Source organism: Apteryx mantelli, chromosome 12 (assembly GCF_036417845.1).
Source record: "Apteryx mantelli isolate bAptMan1 chromosome 12, bAptMan1.hap1, whole genome shotgun sequence".
Taxonomy (NCBI): Eukaryota; Metazoa; Chordata; class Aves; order Apterygiformes; family Apterygidae; genus Apteryx; species Apteryx mantelli.
The window spans coordinates 17921282-17939811 of record NC_089989.1 but is presented as its reverse complement, the minus strand read 5'-3'; the positions used below and the strand labels follow the sequence as shown (position 1 = coordinate 17939811).

At 35.6% G+C, this 18530-nt stretch overlaps 1 protein-coding gene across 3 annotated transcripts in view; it reads left to right on the top strand.

Moving 5' to 3' along the window:
* The window catches only part of CFAP20DC (CFAP20 domain containing), a 93226-nt gene that overhangs the window by 48433 nt on the left and 26263 nt on the right, over positions 1 to 18530 (top strand). For all 3 annotated transcript variants that reach the window (XR_010885396.1, XR_010885395.1, XM_067303420.1), the window contains exons 12-13: positions 5904 to 6320; positions 15901 to 16104. Coding sequence is in view for 1 of the 3 variants with exons in the window: in XM_067303420.1 (XP_067159521.1) it covers positions 5904 to 6320; positions 15901 to 16104 (621 nt within the window). In the remaining 2 variants the exon portion in view is untranslated. The remainder of the gene's footprint in view (positions 1 to 5903; positions 6321 to 15900; positions 16105 to 18530) is intronic.

Genomic DNA, 18530 nt, shown 5'->3' with positions numbered 1-18530 from the left:
TGAGATTCTGTCTTCAAGCCAGACAGAGAATAAATCATCTTTTCCCCATATACCTACGGGCAGATTTGTCTTTGTCAAGTTACTGTGTCTAACTGGATACAGGGGTGAAAATGCAGGTATTCCCTCTGTAACAAGTGGACAAAAGAAACCTACTGCTCTATCAGCCCCTGCACCACAAGGGTGAGTGATTACAGTGCATCCTGACAACAGAAAAGATTTTAGAAAAGCCTGCATCCTAGACTTGAGCGAGTGAGAAGTGTGTCCGATATACACAGTTGAGCAAGAGTGCACTAAATAAAGGCTTCATTCTGCCTTTTAAAACTCTAAGCAGGGACTGTTTTGCTCACCAGCATTGTCAAAAGTGAATTAAGAAAATTCAACTGTTTAGTGTTACTTGATTGATCGATATTTCTGCTTTACATCTTGTCTGAACTGTGTGTCATCACAGACTTTTTCTTTTGCAATGTGGAAAATGAAGGAAAAGAAATGATTTTTTAATAAAAATATCAGTTGATACTATATAAAAATGTAGCAAATTGTCAAATCACTGAATAGTTGCATTGAGTTGTTGAAATAACTGATAAGATTTTCCACCTGTATTAACATTCTGCTGTTTTTCATATTTAATTAAAAAAACTGTTCCTTATCATTCTGATCTGTTCCTCGGAGCTGAGGAATGAAGTACAACTGAGTTACGTGATAACAAGACAGATTAAACTTAACAGGAATACTGTTCTGTTCTGAGAAACCATATTGCTGATGCTAATTATATTAAATAGAAATTCTCTTTTCTTATGGTTGTGGGTTTTTTCCTTGTTTGCAGGGGGAGGAGGGAGACACTTAAATCTATAGGGCTTCATCATTTCAAACATGGTTCCAGAATTTCTGTGTTAAATTAGTTATAGTCAGGCTAATAAGTCATGAACAGTGCCATATGTGATATGGATCTGAAGATTTAGAACTCTTCAGATTTCAAGCAATTTTTGTCAGTTATGCTCAGGAATAGTCAGAGATGTTATTCTTGATGCTAGGTAAGGAAAATATTTCTTTAACATAAGAACTAGGGAAGCTTTGCAGCACTGTCCCTTTCTCAGTTATAATACTTTCCAGTTTGTTGGGTTGTTGGGGTTTTTTTTGTATTTAAGTCCATTGTAAAGATGGGTCTCCAAGACAGTGTAAACAATGGCAAACCAAAATTAGAGAAAAGGCACAATTGTTAACCAGCAAAGGCTGCCCTATCAGAACTGATTTTAATTATTATGTAAACTAAAGACTTTCCTTTGGTCATGTGCCAGCAGTACTCTAGAGAGCAGCCTTTGATTCTGTGATTATCTTTTCACAAAAACTGCATTAAATCGTTATCAGTATTGCAGCTGGAAATGCATTACACTTATAAAACTAAAAGATAATTACAGTAAACAAATCTACAGCATGCTAACAAATTATCAGGGCTTTTAGCTCAGTCTAACTACTACATTAGTAATTCATAGTTAAGGTTTTCTTTCATGTGAAAGAAGTCACTGAACCAACAAATTGTTTAGCAGTCATATTTTGCCCATATTCATCCTCTTTCTTGTAGAGATTAATTCTGTGTTGCTTTGCGAAGTCAGCTTTGCACTGATAGTCTGGGTATTCATTCAATATTCAAAAAATTCTCTACTTTGTATTACTAAAAAAAACTAGAAAACAGTTTTATATGAGGCTTTGAAAATATAGGAAAGATGATTCTGGGAAAGCCATGGGAGCTAAACATAGGATTACTGACTTACCTTAAATTGTGCTAAAAGAGATACAGCTATCTTTGCAAAATCACCAAAATTCTTTAGCCCAACCATAACACATTCCTCTGGTTTAACTTGCATGACAAAATATTTACTTGCCTAAATCATGCTAACTTTTGCAGTGCTGTTTAAAATTGTGTTAATGTTACCTGCTGAAATAAATTACATTGTTACAGGTTTTCACTCTGTTGTTCTTTCTCATGGTCCTTGATTGTCTTACAGCATTCTTTGGAATTCTGATGCATTATGTCGAGATACAACACTCTTGAAACTATATCTAACAAGATACAACTCAACCTACAACTAAAATAATTACATATGAGCATAAATTGCCTTTCTTCTGGGAAAATATAAGTGAAACTTTCAGTTCTTTATGAAAAAAAGATTTTGCCTATCTTTGCAGTTTAGATATCTAAGACTGGAAAAGAAGTCAAAAGTGCCAGAAGTTTTTTTTGTTTGTTTAAGTCACTGCACCTTGAATTCTAAAATTACAGTCTAGGGGATGAAATCTCAGTTTCATCCCAGACTAATTTTGAAGTTAGTGGAGCTGCAAAGCAACATTATGTACTTTTTGACTAAAACCGTGGAAAAGCAATATTTTCTATGAATAAATACTTATTAAATTGTAAAATATATGAAATGGGCCATTGCGCTTCACAGTAAATTTCAAATAAGTGGACGTTGCATGTAGTGAAAGCCGTAAGATATGCACAATAATTATGCTAGAATTATATCTTTTATGTAACTTTTTTCTTTTAGGGAGGAAATATTTCAGCTTGCTGAAAGCAGCAATTGTTTATAAATTCCCTTCAGTGGTAACTAATTAGTCACTGAAATAGTTAAATGCTGTTATTCAATTATCGGCGTCAAATGATCAGTAAAGGATAAAATTGCTTCTTCTCTTGGAATCATTTACCGTCAAATGGCTTATTTTATAATTATATAAATGTCCATGCTTGCAGCCAAAACTTCTGTAAGAGACTTAATCTAATTAAACTTGTCATGTCAGCATTTACAGATTCAGCCAAACCCAGAGCAAAAGCAAGAACTCTTGCTGCTTGCAGGAGCTGTGTGACTGTGACCGATGTGACTGCAGTGTCACACAGTGCTATCAAAAAATGCTGTTTTAAGAGGCATGTTCATCTGTGAAGACTTCAGTGAGGAAACTGAGAAATTTTCTGTCCTTAAATAATTCAAAGAGTAAAGGAATAAAATTAAAGAAGATGATGTATCATTACAAAGACTGATAGGCAATGTCCCTCTGATACCTCAGTATTAGAGCTCTGCCTACAAGGGGGCTATATCCCAGCTGCTCTAAGTAGGTGGCTCTTTAGAGTCATCAGAATCATCTTAAAATTACACCCCAGCAAGACTAATCAGTTTTATGCATCCGGAAATTATTGTCCAACTGTCCGTCTGCATGTTCTTACAAGGAATGCAGGACAGAGGCTATGTAGTGAAATGCTAATTCCTCAGGGAAATCATTCTCATCTTCAGTATACGTGTGCTGTGCTACAGTTAATCAAGCAAACTTTACTGATGTTTTTGGCACCATTTCCTAACTGAATATTTAACAAACAAATTATTCTAGAGCCTGAATATTTTTGGCTGAAGGGACGTGGAAAGATTGGCGAGATTTAAGTTGCAGATAAATCAAGGTTATGTTTTTTCCCCCAATGCATGAAAATAATGCAGTGTTTTTAATAATCTTTCACTTTAAATTAACCTAATTTAGTATGGGTTTCCAGCAACAATTTTAAGGTAACTCCATGGCAAGTGAAAATACTGGAAAAAGAAAGAAGTATGTGTTTGTGTTTCAAGGAGATTACTATGTAGGGATATAAAAAAATATTTATAACTTTCCAAAATGTGTATCATTTCAGTGATAACTGGAAAAACTGAATGAACTAAAACTACACAAAGTATTTATAAATTTGATGACATTTCACATATCTGTAAATTTCTTGTTCTGCCTAAAATGTACAACAAAAATAAATATTGTAGAAATGGCTGTATCAGTGTACCTTTATAGAAAACATACTGTAAATTCATTGCTCCCTTGTTTTTTGCAAACCAGTAGCAGTCAGTGATATCTTAATAAATAAATTCATCCTTGCTTGCTCATTTTTATATATATAGTCTTACTTAAACTATTAGAAAATGCATTAGATCCATGAAACATAGTGCTGCAATATTTCATAAATTAAAACTTGATAATTTATTCAAGTAATTACATTCAGTCAGTTTACTGTTGGAATCAAAAATATGCTTTACTAAGTTTTATATTCGTTCTTAATTCCCTTGAAAATACCTAAGACTTAAGCATGTGCTTAGGTGCATGCTGAATTGAGACTATAATCTGGTCTGTAGGAAAAGAAGGTATATTTCAATTTTATTTAAATAATTTACATTATTGTTGTTTGGTTTTCTCACATCTTTTAGGATGAATCAAGAGGACTGGAACTTCTGAAGGCTACATAGCATGTCTTTTCTGTTTTTTGGTGTTTTTTTTTTCCTTTCATTTTACTCATCTTCCTGTGTTGCTAAGCTTGTTTAACTCAACCTCAATGTAACCTTCACTTCTTATACTTCCAAAAAAGATGCTACAGGATAAAATAAGAAAATAGTCTTCTGTATAGATGGAGAAATTAAGCCTTTTTGAAATTTATAGACTAAGAAGATAAAAGTAACCTTCCTACCAAAATATCTCCGAATGTGTTCCCTGCTTCTGTTATTCTCATCAGCACTTTTGAGGTCTGTTTGCAGGTCACCTACTAGTCAGTTTATAAAATGTCACGTGTATAGCATAACACAAAATAAAAAATAAAACTTTGTATCTTGAGGACCCTCTAATATAAAAACATTAAAGAGCAATAACTGATAGCTGTACTTTTCTCTTTCAAGTAACTGTACACATTTTACCTGCTTATCTTACAAAGAAGCTTCCACAAATTAATTTAGGGAGTAAGTGTTTTAGTTATATTTTTATGTTAACAGAAAAACTATATATATTAGTAGGAAACAGACTTAATTATATAATTAAGAAGTATATACAGTTCTTATTCTTTCATCTTTAAAATTGTTATGTATCAAAAAAACAAAACAAAATTAAATTACTGTAAAAAATATCCTGTATGAAAATGCATGGTATGATGCTACTGTGATTTTTGGTAAGATTGTAGTATAACAGAGGGATTATTTTCCTAAATGTGCATTTCACTGTCAGTAGTCCAGCCCTGGACTCACTGAAGTCAGTAACAAACTCGCCTCGTTTTCATTTGCAGTAGGATTGTACCTTGCCTATGAGAGGCATATTGAAGATGATATTTCAGTGTCTTTGTGAAGCTTTCAATATATACAGTCTGGTGCGGTAGTATACGACAGAGGAGCAATTATGATTAGATGAAGAGGAGGCTTCTCATCCTTTCTTTCATGAGACTAATGGCACGGAGGCAAACAGTAGCTTTTGCTTCCCTTTTATTTTTCTTTCCGTGTGTTTGGACTTGCTGTTTGATGTTGAGATGAAGTATAAGTGAGCATAAGAAACTTGATTCATGGGATGTTTTGCAGAGACATTGTTAGGAGCATAAATATAAGGCTAATAAAATAACTTCCAAAATTCTGAAATGATATTCCAGTAACATCCAGAGGTGCATAAAGTGGTCTCAACAGGGATTTTTTTCGTGTTTGAGTTCAAGATGCTGTGGGAAGCTATGGAATACTAGTAATACAATAGAAAGACACCACTGTCATGGACTTTTTCCTTACTTTTTGTTGTGCGGTTTTTACAATTTTTTTAAAATGATGATTATCATGTAACCACAGGTTAGGGAGATTTCCTACATTCTAAATTGGGACAAGAATTTGGGCCTATGTTTTGAAATGTGCAATTGCTTCTCCTCTCCCTCCCTTTGGTTCCCTACTGAAGTAATAGAAATATGTTTATGGTATACTCGGGTTTATTGCGAGGAAGAGCAAATGGTTCTCAAAATCTTTGCAAATTTAGAATAGAGCTGTAGAAATTAAAGAGTCATTTTGAAACCCTAAGGTTAAGTGTTTTATATAAAACAGTATTGTGTGATGATGAGAGGAAATCACTGTTGCTTTGTTTCTGAAATTTAGGGTGACAACAGTGAATTCATCCAGGGTGCGGAGTACCTTGAGACCAGCCACAGCAGGCAAGGAGCATCTGATTCAGCAGTTTTTAAAGAGATCCCATTAAAGAGAATGTCATGGAGAAATGAATACTGGAAGAATAAGGGATGCAGCAAACACAACCTCAAGGAAACCGTATTGTCAAAACCACAGTGTTCCACTATGAAAAAAACAGATTCTGCTAACTCTCTAACAAGAAGCTTAATGCCTACCCCTTGTCTTTCTCCAACTGGAAGTAAATCAGAATTCTTTAGAGTAATTCCAAATGCATCTGAAAAACCTGAAAGATCTGAAGGAGTGTTTGGTCAATTAAAAATATCAGTCAATAAAAAGTCCATGAAGAAAATCTCAACAGAAAATTCGGGTATGACAACAGAGACTTGTGTAAGTGATTTTACTTTGAAATTAAATGATTAGATTGTATAAACAGAGGAGCTGTATTAAATAACCCATTTGCAAGAAGTGAGAAGTAATACATTTTTCTTCCAGGTACATTCCAGGTTTATCATAACAGTATTTACCAAGCTCTGTTTCCCGAAAGTTTGGTTTTGTAGCTTTTTGTTGCACATAAAATAGTACTTTAGATAAAACAGAAATCACAGAGGTTCGTAGGTAAAAATAGGTGTTATTGAGCAACTCACATTTTAGAAATGCATGAGTCAGAAGTGCATATGTAGTTTTGGGCTGAAAGGCTACAGAGGAAAATTGACAGGCTTTTGATAGCTGTATTAAAGAGGGACCATAGAAAAGTCATTAATCTATGTACTTCATAGTCTGTCTGCTGCAGTCCTGAAAAATAGTAAATTATGAGACTGAAGGCTAGCAGTAAGGCTGTGACATTGGCTGAATTGCCAGGCTGCTCTAGGAACTGTTACATTCACCAGTGTTGTTTTATCCCCAGTTTTTTTCTTCCTCTGCTCTCTTTATGGAAACATACAGTAATTTTAAGAACAAATTAGTCTGATGCTAATTATGTTCTTACAGATTTCTTAATAGTTAATTTTTGTTTCTTAGCTTATGTTAAATGCTGTGCTTTGAATCAGGAATTAGATCTTAATAATCAAGTGTATTCTGTAAATAGCAAATGAAGTACGTTACTGTTCCACATTTCAGTTATGGAATTCTTTTGTGCTTAGAATTACTGCATATCTGTATCTTTTAATATCTGACCTCTTTACTAAATGTGTTACGAGTAGATTAGGTTTCATCCTGAGCAGCTGAGCGGAACAAGCCAAATTTGTTCCTAAGATTTCAGAGATGGTTCTTCAGACTTCAGCTAATAGTATATGAGAGCCAGCAGCTGCCCAGCAGTGGTCAGTCGTAGAGGACTAGAGAAAAGTGCACAGACAGAGCAGGCCTCCAGTGGTACCCTGCCAGCCTGCTCTGCCAGCTTCCTAGCAGCAGCACAGCTTAGCAGCTTCTTGAATGAAAGGTGGTGTTTTTGTGTTAAGTAACTGTTGGTGGATTTTTTTTTTCCTACGTATTTGTATAGTTGCTTGCTGTATCCATATAGCCTTCATCTTGTGGCAATGAATTTCACAGTTTAACTGCTGTTTGTGGGAAAGAATACTTCTCTCCTCTTATGTTTTGAACACACCATCTCATTCTCGTGTTTGTTATAGGAAACAATGAATTTTTTATTCTTCCTATGTGCGCTACTTACCATTTAGTAGCGGTATATCATATTCCCCTTCCAGTGTCTCTTCTGCAAGTCAGGGAGTTCTATTGTATTTAGTCCCAGTTTTGCTTGTTTGTGGTTTGTTTGTTTTTTTGCCTTTTTTCCTAAGGCTGTTGAATCGTGGTCACTAAAGAAAGAGTGCTTTTTTTCTGATTGTAAGTACTACGCACTACTGGGAACCAAAAGAATAAGTGCTTCTCTTTGTGGCTCGATGAAGTAGTTGTTTATGCTTTCAAAAAATTTAGTTGCAGTAATGGGCTGCAGCATGGCATTTTCCTAGTTTACATGTGGGAAATTGAAGTCTCCCATCATTATTGTGTTTTTTGTCCTTGCAGCTTGTCTGATCTTTAGGATACCGCAGTCACCATTCTAGTATGGGGATTTTACTGTTGTTCAATTGTTGGAATTTTAGTCCATGGTGATTCTGTTCTTGTTGATAAAGTTAATTTTATTTATCTGATTTGACTGCATCCATGAAAGGGGAAGCAGGAGCGACTATTTCTGTGGGACAAGGCTGCTGCTGCTGTGGCAGGATCATCTTATGAAGACCCTCATGGTAACACCTACTTTAGGCTGCTGTGGCTGCCAAGAGTGGACCACACTGCTGCTGCTTGAGAATATAGAAAACTGGCCCTTGAACTCTAGGAAGAGCAATTCAAACTGGGCATCAAATTAAAGAATAGTGGCTAGGAAAGCACATGTTCAACTTTTCTCAATATCTATGGTAGGGAAACCTGCTTATTGCCGTGTCACTGATACTTCAGTGCTTTTTGTGAAACAGGTCTCTTTAGTATTGGTGAAGGGATTATGTTTTAAGGGATTATGTTTTAAAGTATCTCATAATCCAGTGAGTCCGACTGACTCAGTCTCTTGATTGAGGGTTGTCCTTGAAATCTCTCCCAATATTCTACAAGTAGGTGAGTGGATTTTGTAAAGGGCCTGCTCTTCTCCTGAGAAAAACAGACTGCCCTTTTTCATGGAGTGCGGGCACAAGTTTCCTTTGGGAAGGAAGGGGAATAGGAGAGAACAAGGGGAATGAAATAAAGTAACATAAGTGGAAATGTGAAGTGGTGCTGAGATATTTTGTAGACAGTTTGTAAACTTCAGGCTAAGAGTGGCCATCCAAGCACAAAGTATACTTGCTGTCCTGCAGTGTGATATTGCTGGAGTTGATAGAGTACTAATCATCATTTAGGAAGTGGAGAAAATTAGCGATAGAAGTCAAAGACATCAGTGAGAACAATCAATGGCTGATAACCTTAAAGACAATAAAAAGAACAAACATAACAAAAGCAGAGAAAGTCCTACAAATAGCATATGTTCTTTAAATTTATTTTTGAGAAAAGACATTAGAATTGCTGCTTGTGATGTAGAAAATGTGGAACTATGCAATGCATGTGCTTTTTGGATTTAGACAGAAGTAAGATACTTGTTTCCATATTTTTTAGTAGTATGAGAATACTTTATATTCCCCAGTCAGTACTAACACCCTGAGTCTCTAAGATATGTTAACATACGTTTATCTGTCAACGTATGTATAATAAAACTGTGTATATTAAGTTTTACATTCACTTCCTCTCTCAATTTTATCTATAGGACTTTTTTTCATTGTTGTGGGATTAGACACAGACTTTCTAGTTTCCAGTAACTATTCACATTTTTATGATTAAATATATTCCTCCCTTGTTTCCTGATTATTTTCAGCTTTGGGAAATTGTTCCACTTAAAATTCAAGCATGTTTATTAGTAATCATAACTATAATCTATTTGTCCATAACAAAATGAAATGTTGATTGCTTTCATGAAAGATGTTATGAGTGTTTGAAGCAGTGATCCTTTAGAATGTAACTAAATGCGGACTAGCCACGTGGCTTGCAATTAGTTTTGCATTAGAAAGTCCTCTTTTGTCCTGTTTAGGAACCAAAATACTTTATTACTTTGGCTTCAGTCCTGTCAAGCCTGATAACAAGCCATCCTTGTTATTGCCCTGTTTCCTTTACAGCTACTGATTGCCCACGCAGTCTGCACGTATGGCACACTCACATAGGACTCACATATGCCAACTGGTCTCCCTAGTGCTCTGTGGTTTCTTCTAGAGCTGGGGAAGTGTGCAGGGTCTGTCAGCAGCAGGTAGAGCTCTTACAAGGACATCTATCTGTGCTAATACTTATAGGAAAAATGGCTGGTCTAATACAAGCTGCACTGAAATAACGGGCTGGTTAGTTATATTCCAGCTCTGCGTGAGCAGTTACCCCTTGACACCGTAACACCAATGGTTTGGTGTGGTTTGCTGTGTATTGTGCTCAAGTTTGCTGAAGTGAGTGTCATTTGAGATGACATTTTATAATGTCTCTCTGAAAACTGCAGATCTTTTTCCCCACAAAATACCTTATTCATATTGTATCATTTCAGTTCTTCTCTTGTCTTTTCTCAAGCTTTCATTTTTTGATATCTGTTATTTGGCAGCTCTCTGTGTTTTGGGCTCAAGTTTTTTGACTGTAAGGCAATGAGTCATCTCTCACTGGATGGTGCAAGTGCACCAATAAATTGTCTGTTAAAGCAAAGAATGTGAATCCCCTAAAAAAAAGGAAAGAAAGAGAAAGAATAGCTAAATAGTTCTTCTTTTTCTTGGCTCATAGCAGTTCCTGGCTCATAACTATATGATCCTTATCGTGTGTAAAACTGGTGTAGCGAAACAAAAATTGTAAATCTTCATAATCGACATACATACATTTTGAAGTCCGATGTGCAAGATACTGGCCAAAAAAAGATACTGACAAAAAAAATAGGGTGGTTGTAATAGGAGCAGAAAACTAGTAAGGAGGTTTAATAGTTCTTCTTTCTTTCTCCTTTTCCTATTGATGCCAAAAGTAAGAACGTAAAAATAAGAGAAGATGGTGTGGGACCACGGGTACCAAATGTAATGTCTTTGGGACAAATGGATTCCAAAGCTTTCCTCAGTTAACTTATCTTTTTCTTTCCTGCCAGACAGACTTTTTTAGTGCCATGAAGATAACTATATTTTAATTTTTGTCTTTTTTTTTTCTTCAAACATGAATGAGAAGAGCTGTCATTTTTCCTCTGCTCATAAATGTTTGATTACTAAGTTAGACAGTAGGGCCATCACCATACTACAGTTACTTGATGGGGTAAATGTATTGCACACGTAATTTGTTGATTGCAAGTTTTTAACAAAAAAAAGGCCTATTATGAATGTATCAAAGAAACTGTGTGAATGACGGACTTTGTTTTTATTGCTTCAAAATATAAGACAAACGTATCTGGCAGATTCAGCTCTCATATTTGATTTGATCAGTTAATGAAATTTTCCTATCCATAAGCCTTCCCTTGGAGTTCTTCGATACTTCTTTTCTTATCAGACTGCACTGCAGATTTGAAGGCAAATTTGAGTGCCCCGACCACTTTTAAGCAGCGGGTTATTACATCATTAGAAAGCATGCCCTACTAGCTCTTACAGAATAAAGTCAAATATATACTTTCTATTAAAAATATTTCCAATAATTTTAAAATGAATATGATCAGATTTGAATATGGCTTTTTCGTGACTGCATTCATATTTAAAATAAGGAATATTTTACTTTTTTGTATCTACTGAATACAGTAGATATATTTCTGAGCAGTTTTGCAGCCATAAGTTTTAAGAAAAAAAGTTCTGACATACAATGTTGTTAATGACAGTGAGACAGCACTGAAGTTTTTTTGTTTGCTGTAGGCGTGTAATTATTTTATTTCCATTTTGAAACACTCTTCATTGTTTTGAGAATTAGGTATGAGAGGATAGTTTTGTATGAAAGGCTATTAGAGTGAGAGTTTACACAGAAGTAGTCTCCTCTAATCTGCTCATACAGAGGACTGGTTAAAAAAAAAAATGCTTAACCAGCTCTTACTGCAATCGATTTGCTAACTGCTTAATACACTTTAAGGACCTGGTTGCTTGCAATGTTTTATTCATGTTTTAATAGAGTTCTCTATTATTAAGTTCAAATATTTTTAATTAAGAAAGAAGTACAACCCTCTGGGTAATACTGCGGCCATGCAGATAGCTGGTAATTAAACTTTTCTGCACGCATAACTACATTCAGACAGTTCTGAATGAATCATTTGCACCTAGAAGAATGCAGATGTCATTATGTATGAAAAAAATCCTTTAAACAACAGGTTTTGTCAATTTAGCAAAAGTTTTAAGAGTTTAATAAAAAAGCTCTTTTTATCATAAGGGGAGGATATGCAGAAAGACAAGATAAGCTTTTAATTACTAAATGAAATATTCATTTTAGACAAATTTACGAGTATTGCAGAGTTACTTTTTATATCAATTGTTTCTCTTAAATTACAAAGTGAACTTAATCTCAAATTCAGTTTTCAAATTCTCTCTTTGAAAATCAGTTAAAACAATATAAAACTTGTGAAGAAGATTTATTTCTTTAGTAGTCATCTGAAGCTACAGAATATTTAGTCCTATTTCTCCTTTATTACAAGGAATTTATTGCAGAGGCAGTTAAGGACAGAAAACTGTCGTGACTCCTCTTCTCCTTTCTGAACGTGGTATTTCTGTTGAAGAATGGGAGGATTATAAGAGAGGAGAACAGAAGGACAGTTTGAAATAAGCTAAAGGGATAAAACAAAAGAATGTCTTGAGTTGATTTGTAAGAATTCCAACATCTATGCATCTTTCTTCATAGAGGTAAAAGAAGATACAAACAGGACTGGGAAATGTTTTGCCTCAAGATAATGAGAAAAATGTTCTTTCAATTCTTAATGCTTTTATTCTGCATGGCAGTAGTTTGTGCCATCCTTTGAATTTCTTCATGCCAATTGGTTTGTATATGAATAAGAAAGAAGCTTCTCTTGTACTGATCAAATAAATGAAATGCAGGGGGCTCCTGTGTAGGAAAATCCAAAGGAAATCAACAACTTCAGTAAGATCGATAAAGGTTAGAACAGTGGTAGATCTGATGGACACTGATACATCAAGGAAAAAGCAGACTTTCCGGATGTAACATAGCAGGCTTGATACAAAGTGAACTAATAACTAATAATAATTGAACTAATAACTTAAATTCAGTCATACGAGTTTAGAGAAAATGTGTGCTGTTTTAGGAATAAAATATGATAGTAACAATCACACACTTCAGAAATAAAGCTTGGACCTCAAAAGCTAGAGGTAAAAAGGGGTGGCACCTGGGCTGATAATAGTAGCAGATGCCTAAAAGATGCACTGGGATTAACACTTTGTGTAAAAATTATTGTATCAAAATATGTCTAGGTAATACTGCTTTACATGGTGATGATTTCATTATCTCAACTAGTACAATTTATCTAATTCTTCATTGAAATATAATGGAAATTTATTTAAACTCTTTGCAGTACTATGAAACCAAGGTAATCACCCTTCTTGAAAGTAGCTATATCTAATTTTGCATAGATTTCGGAGAAATCATTTCCTGACCATAGTGTTTCAAGGCCTTTCAGTATTCTGAAAATGGGAATGTGATTTAAACCCACCATAATTCATTTCCATGGTGGGCTCAAGAAAGCACTTCGAGGACAGGCGTCATAGCCAAGCGTGCAGCAAGGGAGCAGTAGTCACGCATGTGTGTGCTCACGTGTTGCAGACTCGTGTGCTCTGATGCCATGTACAAAATGGCAGACTATATTTATCTGTGCTAAAAAAAAGTCTCCCAGTGCTTGAGGTGATTCTGTAGGAAAATCTGTAAATGGCTTTTGCAAAGACATTTGACTAAGAATTTGAGATATATAATAAAAATTTGAAAATGTTTGCAGTGGGCTTTAGAATTGTCTTTTTCACAAAGATCTGCTTGCTTGCACATGCAGATGTACCTAAGTGAGAGCCCTTCAGTCATAAATCTAGTTTTACATGATATATTTACCTGCTGATTGTCAATTTGCAGGCACGCTTCCCATCAAAGATGGTTTACTTTGTTATTTCAGTGCTAATTTTCTTTTTGATTGGTTATTTGCTGTAGCTGACTTTTGGTGAAATATCTATTACCATAGGAGTCAGAATGAGATACATAAAATGTCAAAAATAAATGATGGAGTGGTAACTCCCCAAAATTGAGTTTTTGTCAGCAATCTTTACTGACTGGTACTTAATTTCTTACCTAGAATTAAAATAGAAAGTGTTGTCTTATATACTATTCAGATAACAACTGTTGGTTTCTTTTATGGCAACTGTGAAGAAACAAAAATATACTACATGTTTTCATTCTAAAAATATTTTTGCAAATACTTAGTTAAATATTCTAGAGCTTGAGCTGTAGTCAAGGTCCTGTTCGCTGCATGATGCTGTTACATGTATTATTGAAAGGGGTTTCTCCATCTGTTCTTGATTCAAAATTCTCTTCCGCTCTGCAAGGTATTGCACATCCTGTACTTGCAATACAGTACTGTGAATGAATGCAGGAACGTATCCCCAGTTTCTCTTCTGGAGGGGAAATAAGTAATGTACTATCCTTATAATCCTTCATTACCTGGCTTTGCTCTGATCCCAAGGACAAAAATCTAGTAAGAAAGGGGATCAGAGGGACAATAATGTTTTTCTGATTCCCAGAAAATACAGTTTCATTGAGGTACTGTATGGAACTGCCTAAAACGGAAAAATGCACTATTTGTAACTGCAAAATAAGTTCTTGTTTGAGCATGATGTCATGTAATCTGTCTAATGAAAGTGAGTACTTTGTATGTGAAATTCTAAGCGATACAGATGCAAATCTAGGATATCTACTTATCTTTTTGCATGATTTCCTTAAAATATGGAAATAGTGTCCAGTATATAATGTCTTTTGTGGCATGTATATTTCTTTCTTTTGCAGAGCAGAATAAGTGAACTTATGTAGAATAACTCATATATTCTTGAGTGTTTTTAAAGGCAAACGTCATGTTTATGTGAGGTGATAGCCTGAAGATACTGAAAGTTGCTGTAATACTTCTCTTGCTAAAATAATGCTGCAATTCAAATTATCCTGTGTTTCAGATGTGGCCAATTCATGACTGTAATCCACATTAGGACTTAAAATGTATATGCATAGGGACAAAGTGGGGAAGCCTCTAGTAATAGCTCACAGAGAGGAAGGTGACTTTTGTCCCCCCAGAAGACCCACTGAAAGATTACTGGATTTTGTAGCAGGAAAAGCTAGCAATGTCCACCTCAGTAACACTGCTGACTTGCTTACATAGCTGGGGTTTTCAGGTGCCCGCTGTGCCCCCGTAGCACAACAGATTGGGGGATTTGGTCCCGGGAGGACAGCCCCGGTCTGTTCACTGGAGTGACAGCGCTGTCCCTCGGAGCCTCCAGGAGCCTGCTGGTGATGGTCTAGGAATAGACATTGTCTAAAATCCTCGTCGCTACTTTGGGTTTGCTTGTCAAGCAGAAACACTTTGTACTTCCTTTCACGGCCTGCAACAGCAACTTGTCTTCAGATGAAACTAAAGGCCTCAAGTATTAGATTTGCTCCTGTGTGGACTCTTTATGAAAAATAATTTTTTTCCTAAGAAAGGAACTATCTAAACAGAGATGATGCCACAGCAAATTGGGTCCACTTAAACATTCCTGTCATGAAGCTGTGTGTGAGGCATAAGGAGAAACTGCAGAATAGTTAATAACTTTTTTTAGCTTTTGGCCTCTGGATCAAATTTGAGATAAGTTAGAGTTATGTTAAGAATTCAGCTAGTAAGTACAAAGAAAAATGAAAATATAGAGGCATTTATTTTAAAATCTGTACACTAGCAAGTTACCGAAATAACTTTTAAAATTTTGGGCTGACACGTGTAGCTTTCCAGAGGAATTCTATGCTATGCTTGAGGAATTACTAAATTTTATGTTGGCAGTGTTTATGGTACTGTGATAATTGTGTGATTGTGTTTATTTCAAGATTTGCATTTGATATTTAAGCAATTTTAGCTGCTAGATTTTCATACTTTTGGAAGCTTGTTTCTATCTTTTGTTTTTAATTTCAGTAGAACGGCAAATTCACCAAACGCCCTGGATGCAAACTGCTCTGCAGTCCATAACAGCGTTTGTATTTTGCTGCCTTCCTGTGAAGTTTTTTATATATATATGCTTGATCTTCATAGCTAAACAGAAATCTGTTAACTAATCTTTTCTAGTAAATATTTTGTTTCTCTTTTAGTAATATAGCTTCTTGAAGATTCCCCAAAGGATTCCCCAAGGGATCTGTTTTATTCATATATTCTATTCCATGATCCTGACCATATTGTTAATTTTTCCATTCTATTTCATAGGAGTATGACTGGAAAAACTACCAGTCGAATAGACTAAGTGCATCTGAACTACAGATGTTGGCTAGCATGACGAGACAACAAAATGAAGAATTGGGGGATACTGGGATCTCACACGGGCTGAGCGCATCACAGATAGACGACTGCAATGTGAGCATAAGCACGAGCAGTGATGATACAGCAACCTGGAACTCTTCTTTCCCACCAGTGAGTCTAAACCTAGATTACATAGTCCCTGCCAGCTCTGAGGTTCAGTGGTCTTGGGTAAAATTTCTGAGAATACCTTTGAAATTTAAGGTAGCCTTAACAAACATGTTTTTTTAGAACTCGTAGAGTAAAACGCACAACCAAAACACATGCACTTCCAGCAGCTTCCATAGTACCACCATGGAAAAGCAGCAAACCTATTGTATGTATTCCAGCATAAAACCCTGCGTAGTCATATGGATTGTACAGCATGTCACAAGAGCGGCTGACAACCTGTGTGTGTGTGTTACAGTACTTAAAAATAGTTTCAAAATGAATGAAAGCCAGATACACCAGTCGGGAACTGCATTGCAGTACAAGTAATGGAAAATAATTGCTTCTTACATTGATACAGTTTCATTCCTGAACAGCTAACTGCTTAAAGGAGTGAACCAGGGGAACAGCAGAGAAAACACTGCAGTGTTTCTGAGCGCTTAGTGTGTGATCCTGTGTGATCCTTCTGTGCTCTGCACCTTGTGTCAGTGTCTGTCCTGCTACAAAGCGTTACATAACCGCACGCGGCTGTGCTGTGTGACAGAGTGCTGTTATTAGAAGCAGAGGCGTATTTGTTAGCACTCTGCTGAAAAGTATTGAATGTATGAAATCACAGAATAACATTTTGGCAACTATATAAAGGTACTTGCAGGCATTGCTGTAAAACTCGATAACCTCATAGTCCATTTCTCTAAGCACCATAGTTCTTATTTTATTACAGCTGAAACAATATTAAAGAATGAATGTGGCCTAAGCAGAGAACGCCACACAGCCGTCAGAGGCAGGTCCAGCCCTAGCAGAGTAACGCACTGCTGTGTTGCCCCAATATAAATTACTGTAGGTTCAGTGCTCTAAAACATGTTAACAGCAGATTTTCTCCGGGGATTTATAGGGCCCAAAATAGAGGCCTGTGGTAGTAATCTTCTGTAATCAATGATCAATGCAATATTACAGCTTTGTGATATACTAGTAAATGGAGGTTTGGAATTAGCAGAGATTTATTGATAAATGAGTAATTGTTCTAATGAGAACTTGGTTTACAGGGTAGTATTTTGAGGGATATAAGAGAAATATTAGTTCGTTTTAGCTACTTAAGATATGTCAATATTGTGCATTTAGTTGATTTCATCATATTTCCAATGCATTTTCTTAGCACTCACTTGATAGACTCCGATATGGAGTAAATCTCTAAGACTGGACAAATGAGACTCTAAAATAAAGAGAATAGCAGTCTCATTAACTTTTGAGTACCTTAATTATCAGGAAATTGGTAAGAATATTTAGACATGTCAGATTTGTGACTAAAACAAAATGAACTTTTGAAATAAAATGTGCTGCTCTGTACTGTAATACCGACTGCAGTATTTAGTGAAGCACAACGTGATTGCAAAGACGGCTCTTTGATCCCAATGCTTTGATCAGCTTCTGTACATTTCAGACTAAAATTTTCAATTTAAAGTGTTTAGATATAAGAAGTTAGTCACTTAAAATGCATTTAATACAAGTATAGTTATTCGTAATACTCCTTTGTGGCAATCTTTCTCCACATAAAACAATTTTAAAAAGAAATGTGTTTGGGTTGGAGAGAGACAAGTTTTTCAGATTTCTGTCTGTGGACTGCAACATTGGTATGTCTCACCTGTGCAACCTTGGGCAAGTTTCTGCTGTGCATTTTGCAAGGTGGCATTGTGGTTTTAATGACAAGAACCTTGGTTTGGGAAGGATGGAAGAGGTAATTCAGAAAGCAGCGTGGTCTTTCTCAGATAAGGCCTAACTACTTAGTCCCACTAGAGCAAAGAGTGCTGCAATTGAGCTGCCACACTTTTCTCCACCAGTATACCTCTGCCTAGACCCAGAGAGATTTTCTGTACCAATATCTATTTTTCACCTATGTTTTCCTTTCTGAGATAGCTACCACAGCACCAGCTATTGCTAATGCTGATACTAGTTTTTGAAATATGGAGCTGTGTTTACCACTGCTTGTTGTAATTCTGTTCAAATATTTGGGAAAAAGCAGAATAATCATATGAGGGTGATGATTCATTTTCTAGTCCTTTAATCTCTAAGAAGTTTATAAACAGATTTATTAGAAAGGGTGATTATTTAATTAAGACTCCAAGTTATTTAACACAGAAGAGTCTTAAAAGAGTAGGTAGAGGACATTTCTGGTGTGCTGATATTAAATTTTAGTATATTTTGATATTCTTACAACATTTCAGAAGACTCTAAGAGTAGTGATGCTGTGCCAATATTCAAACAGACAGCTGAAATGACCGAGTTAGTGTAGGCCGGTTAGTCTGACATCATTTTCAAAACAGTGAAAAAACTGACATGGGATTCAGTTAACAGAGATTCAAAGGATAGTAACATTTAATAATAGCCAAGGTAATTTT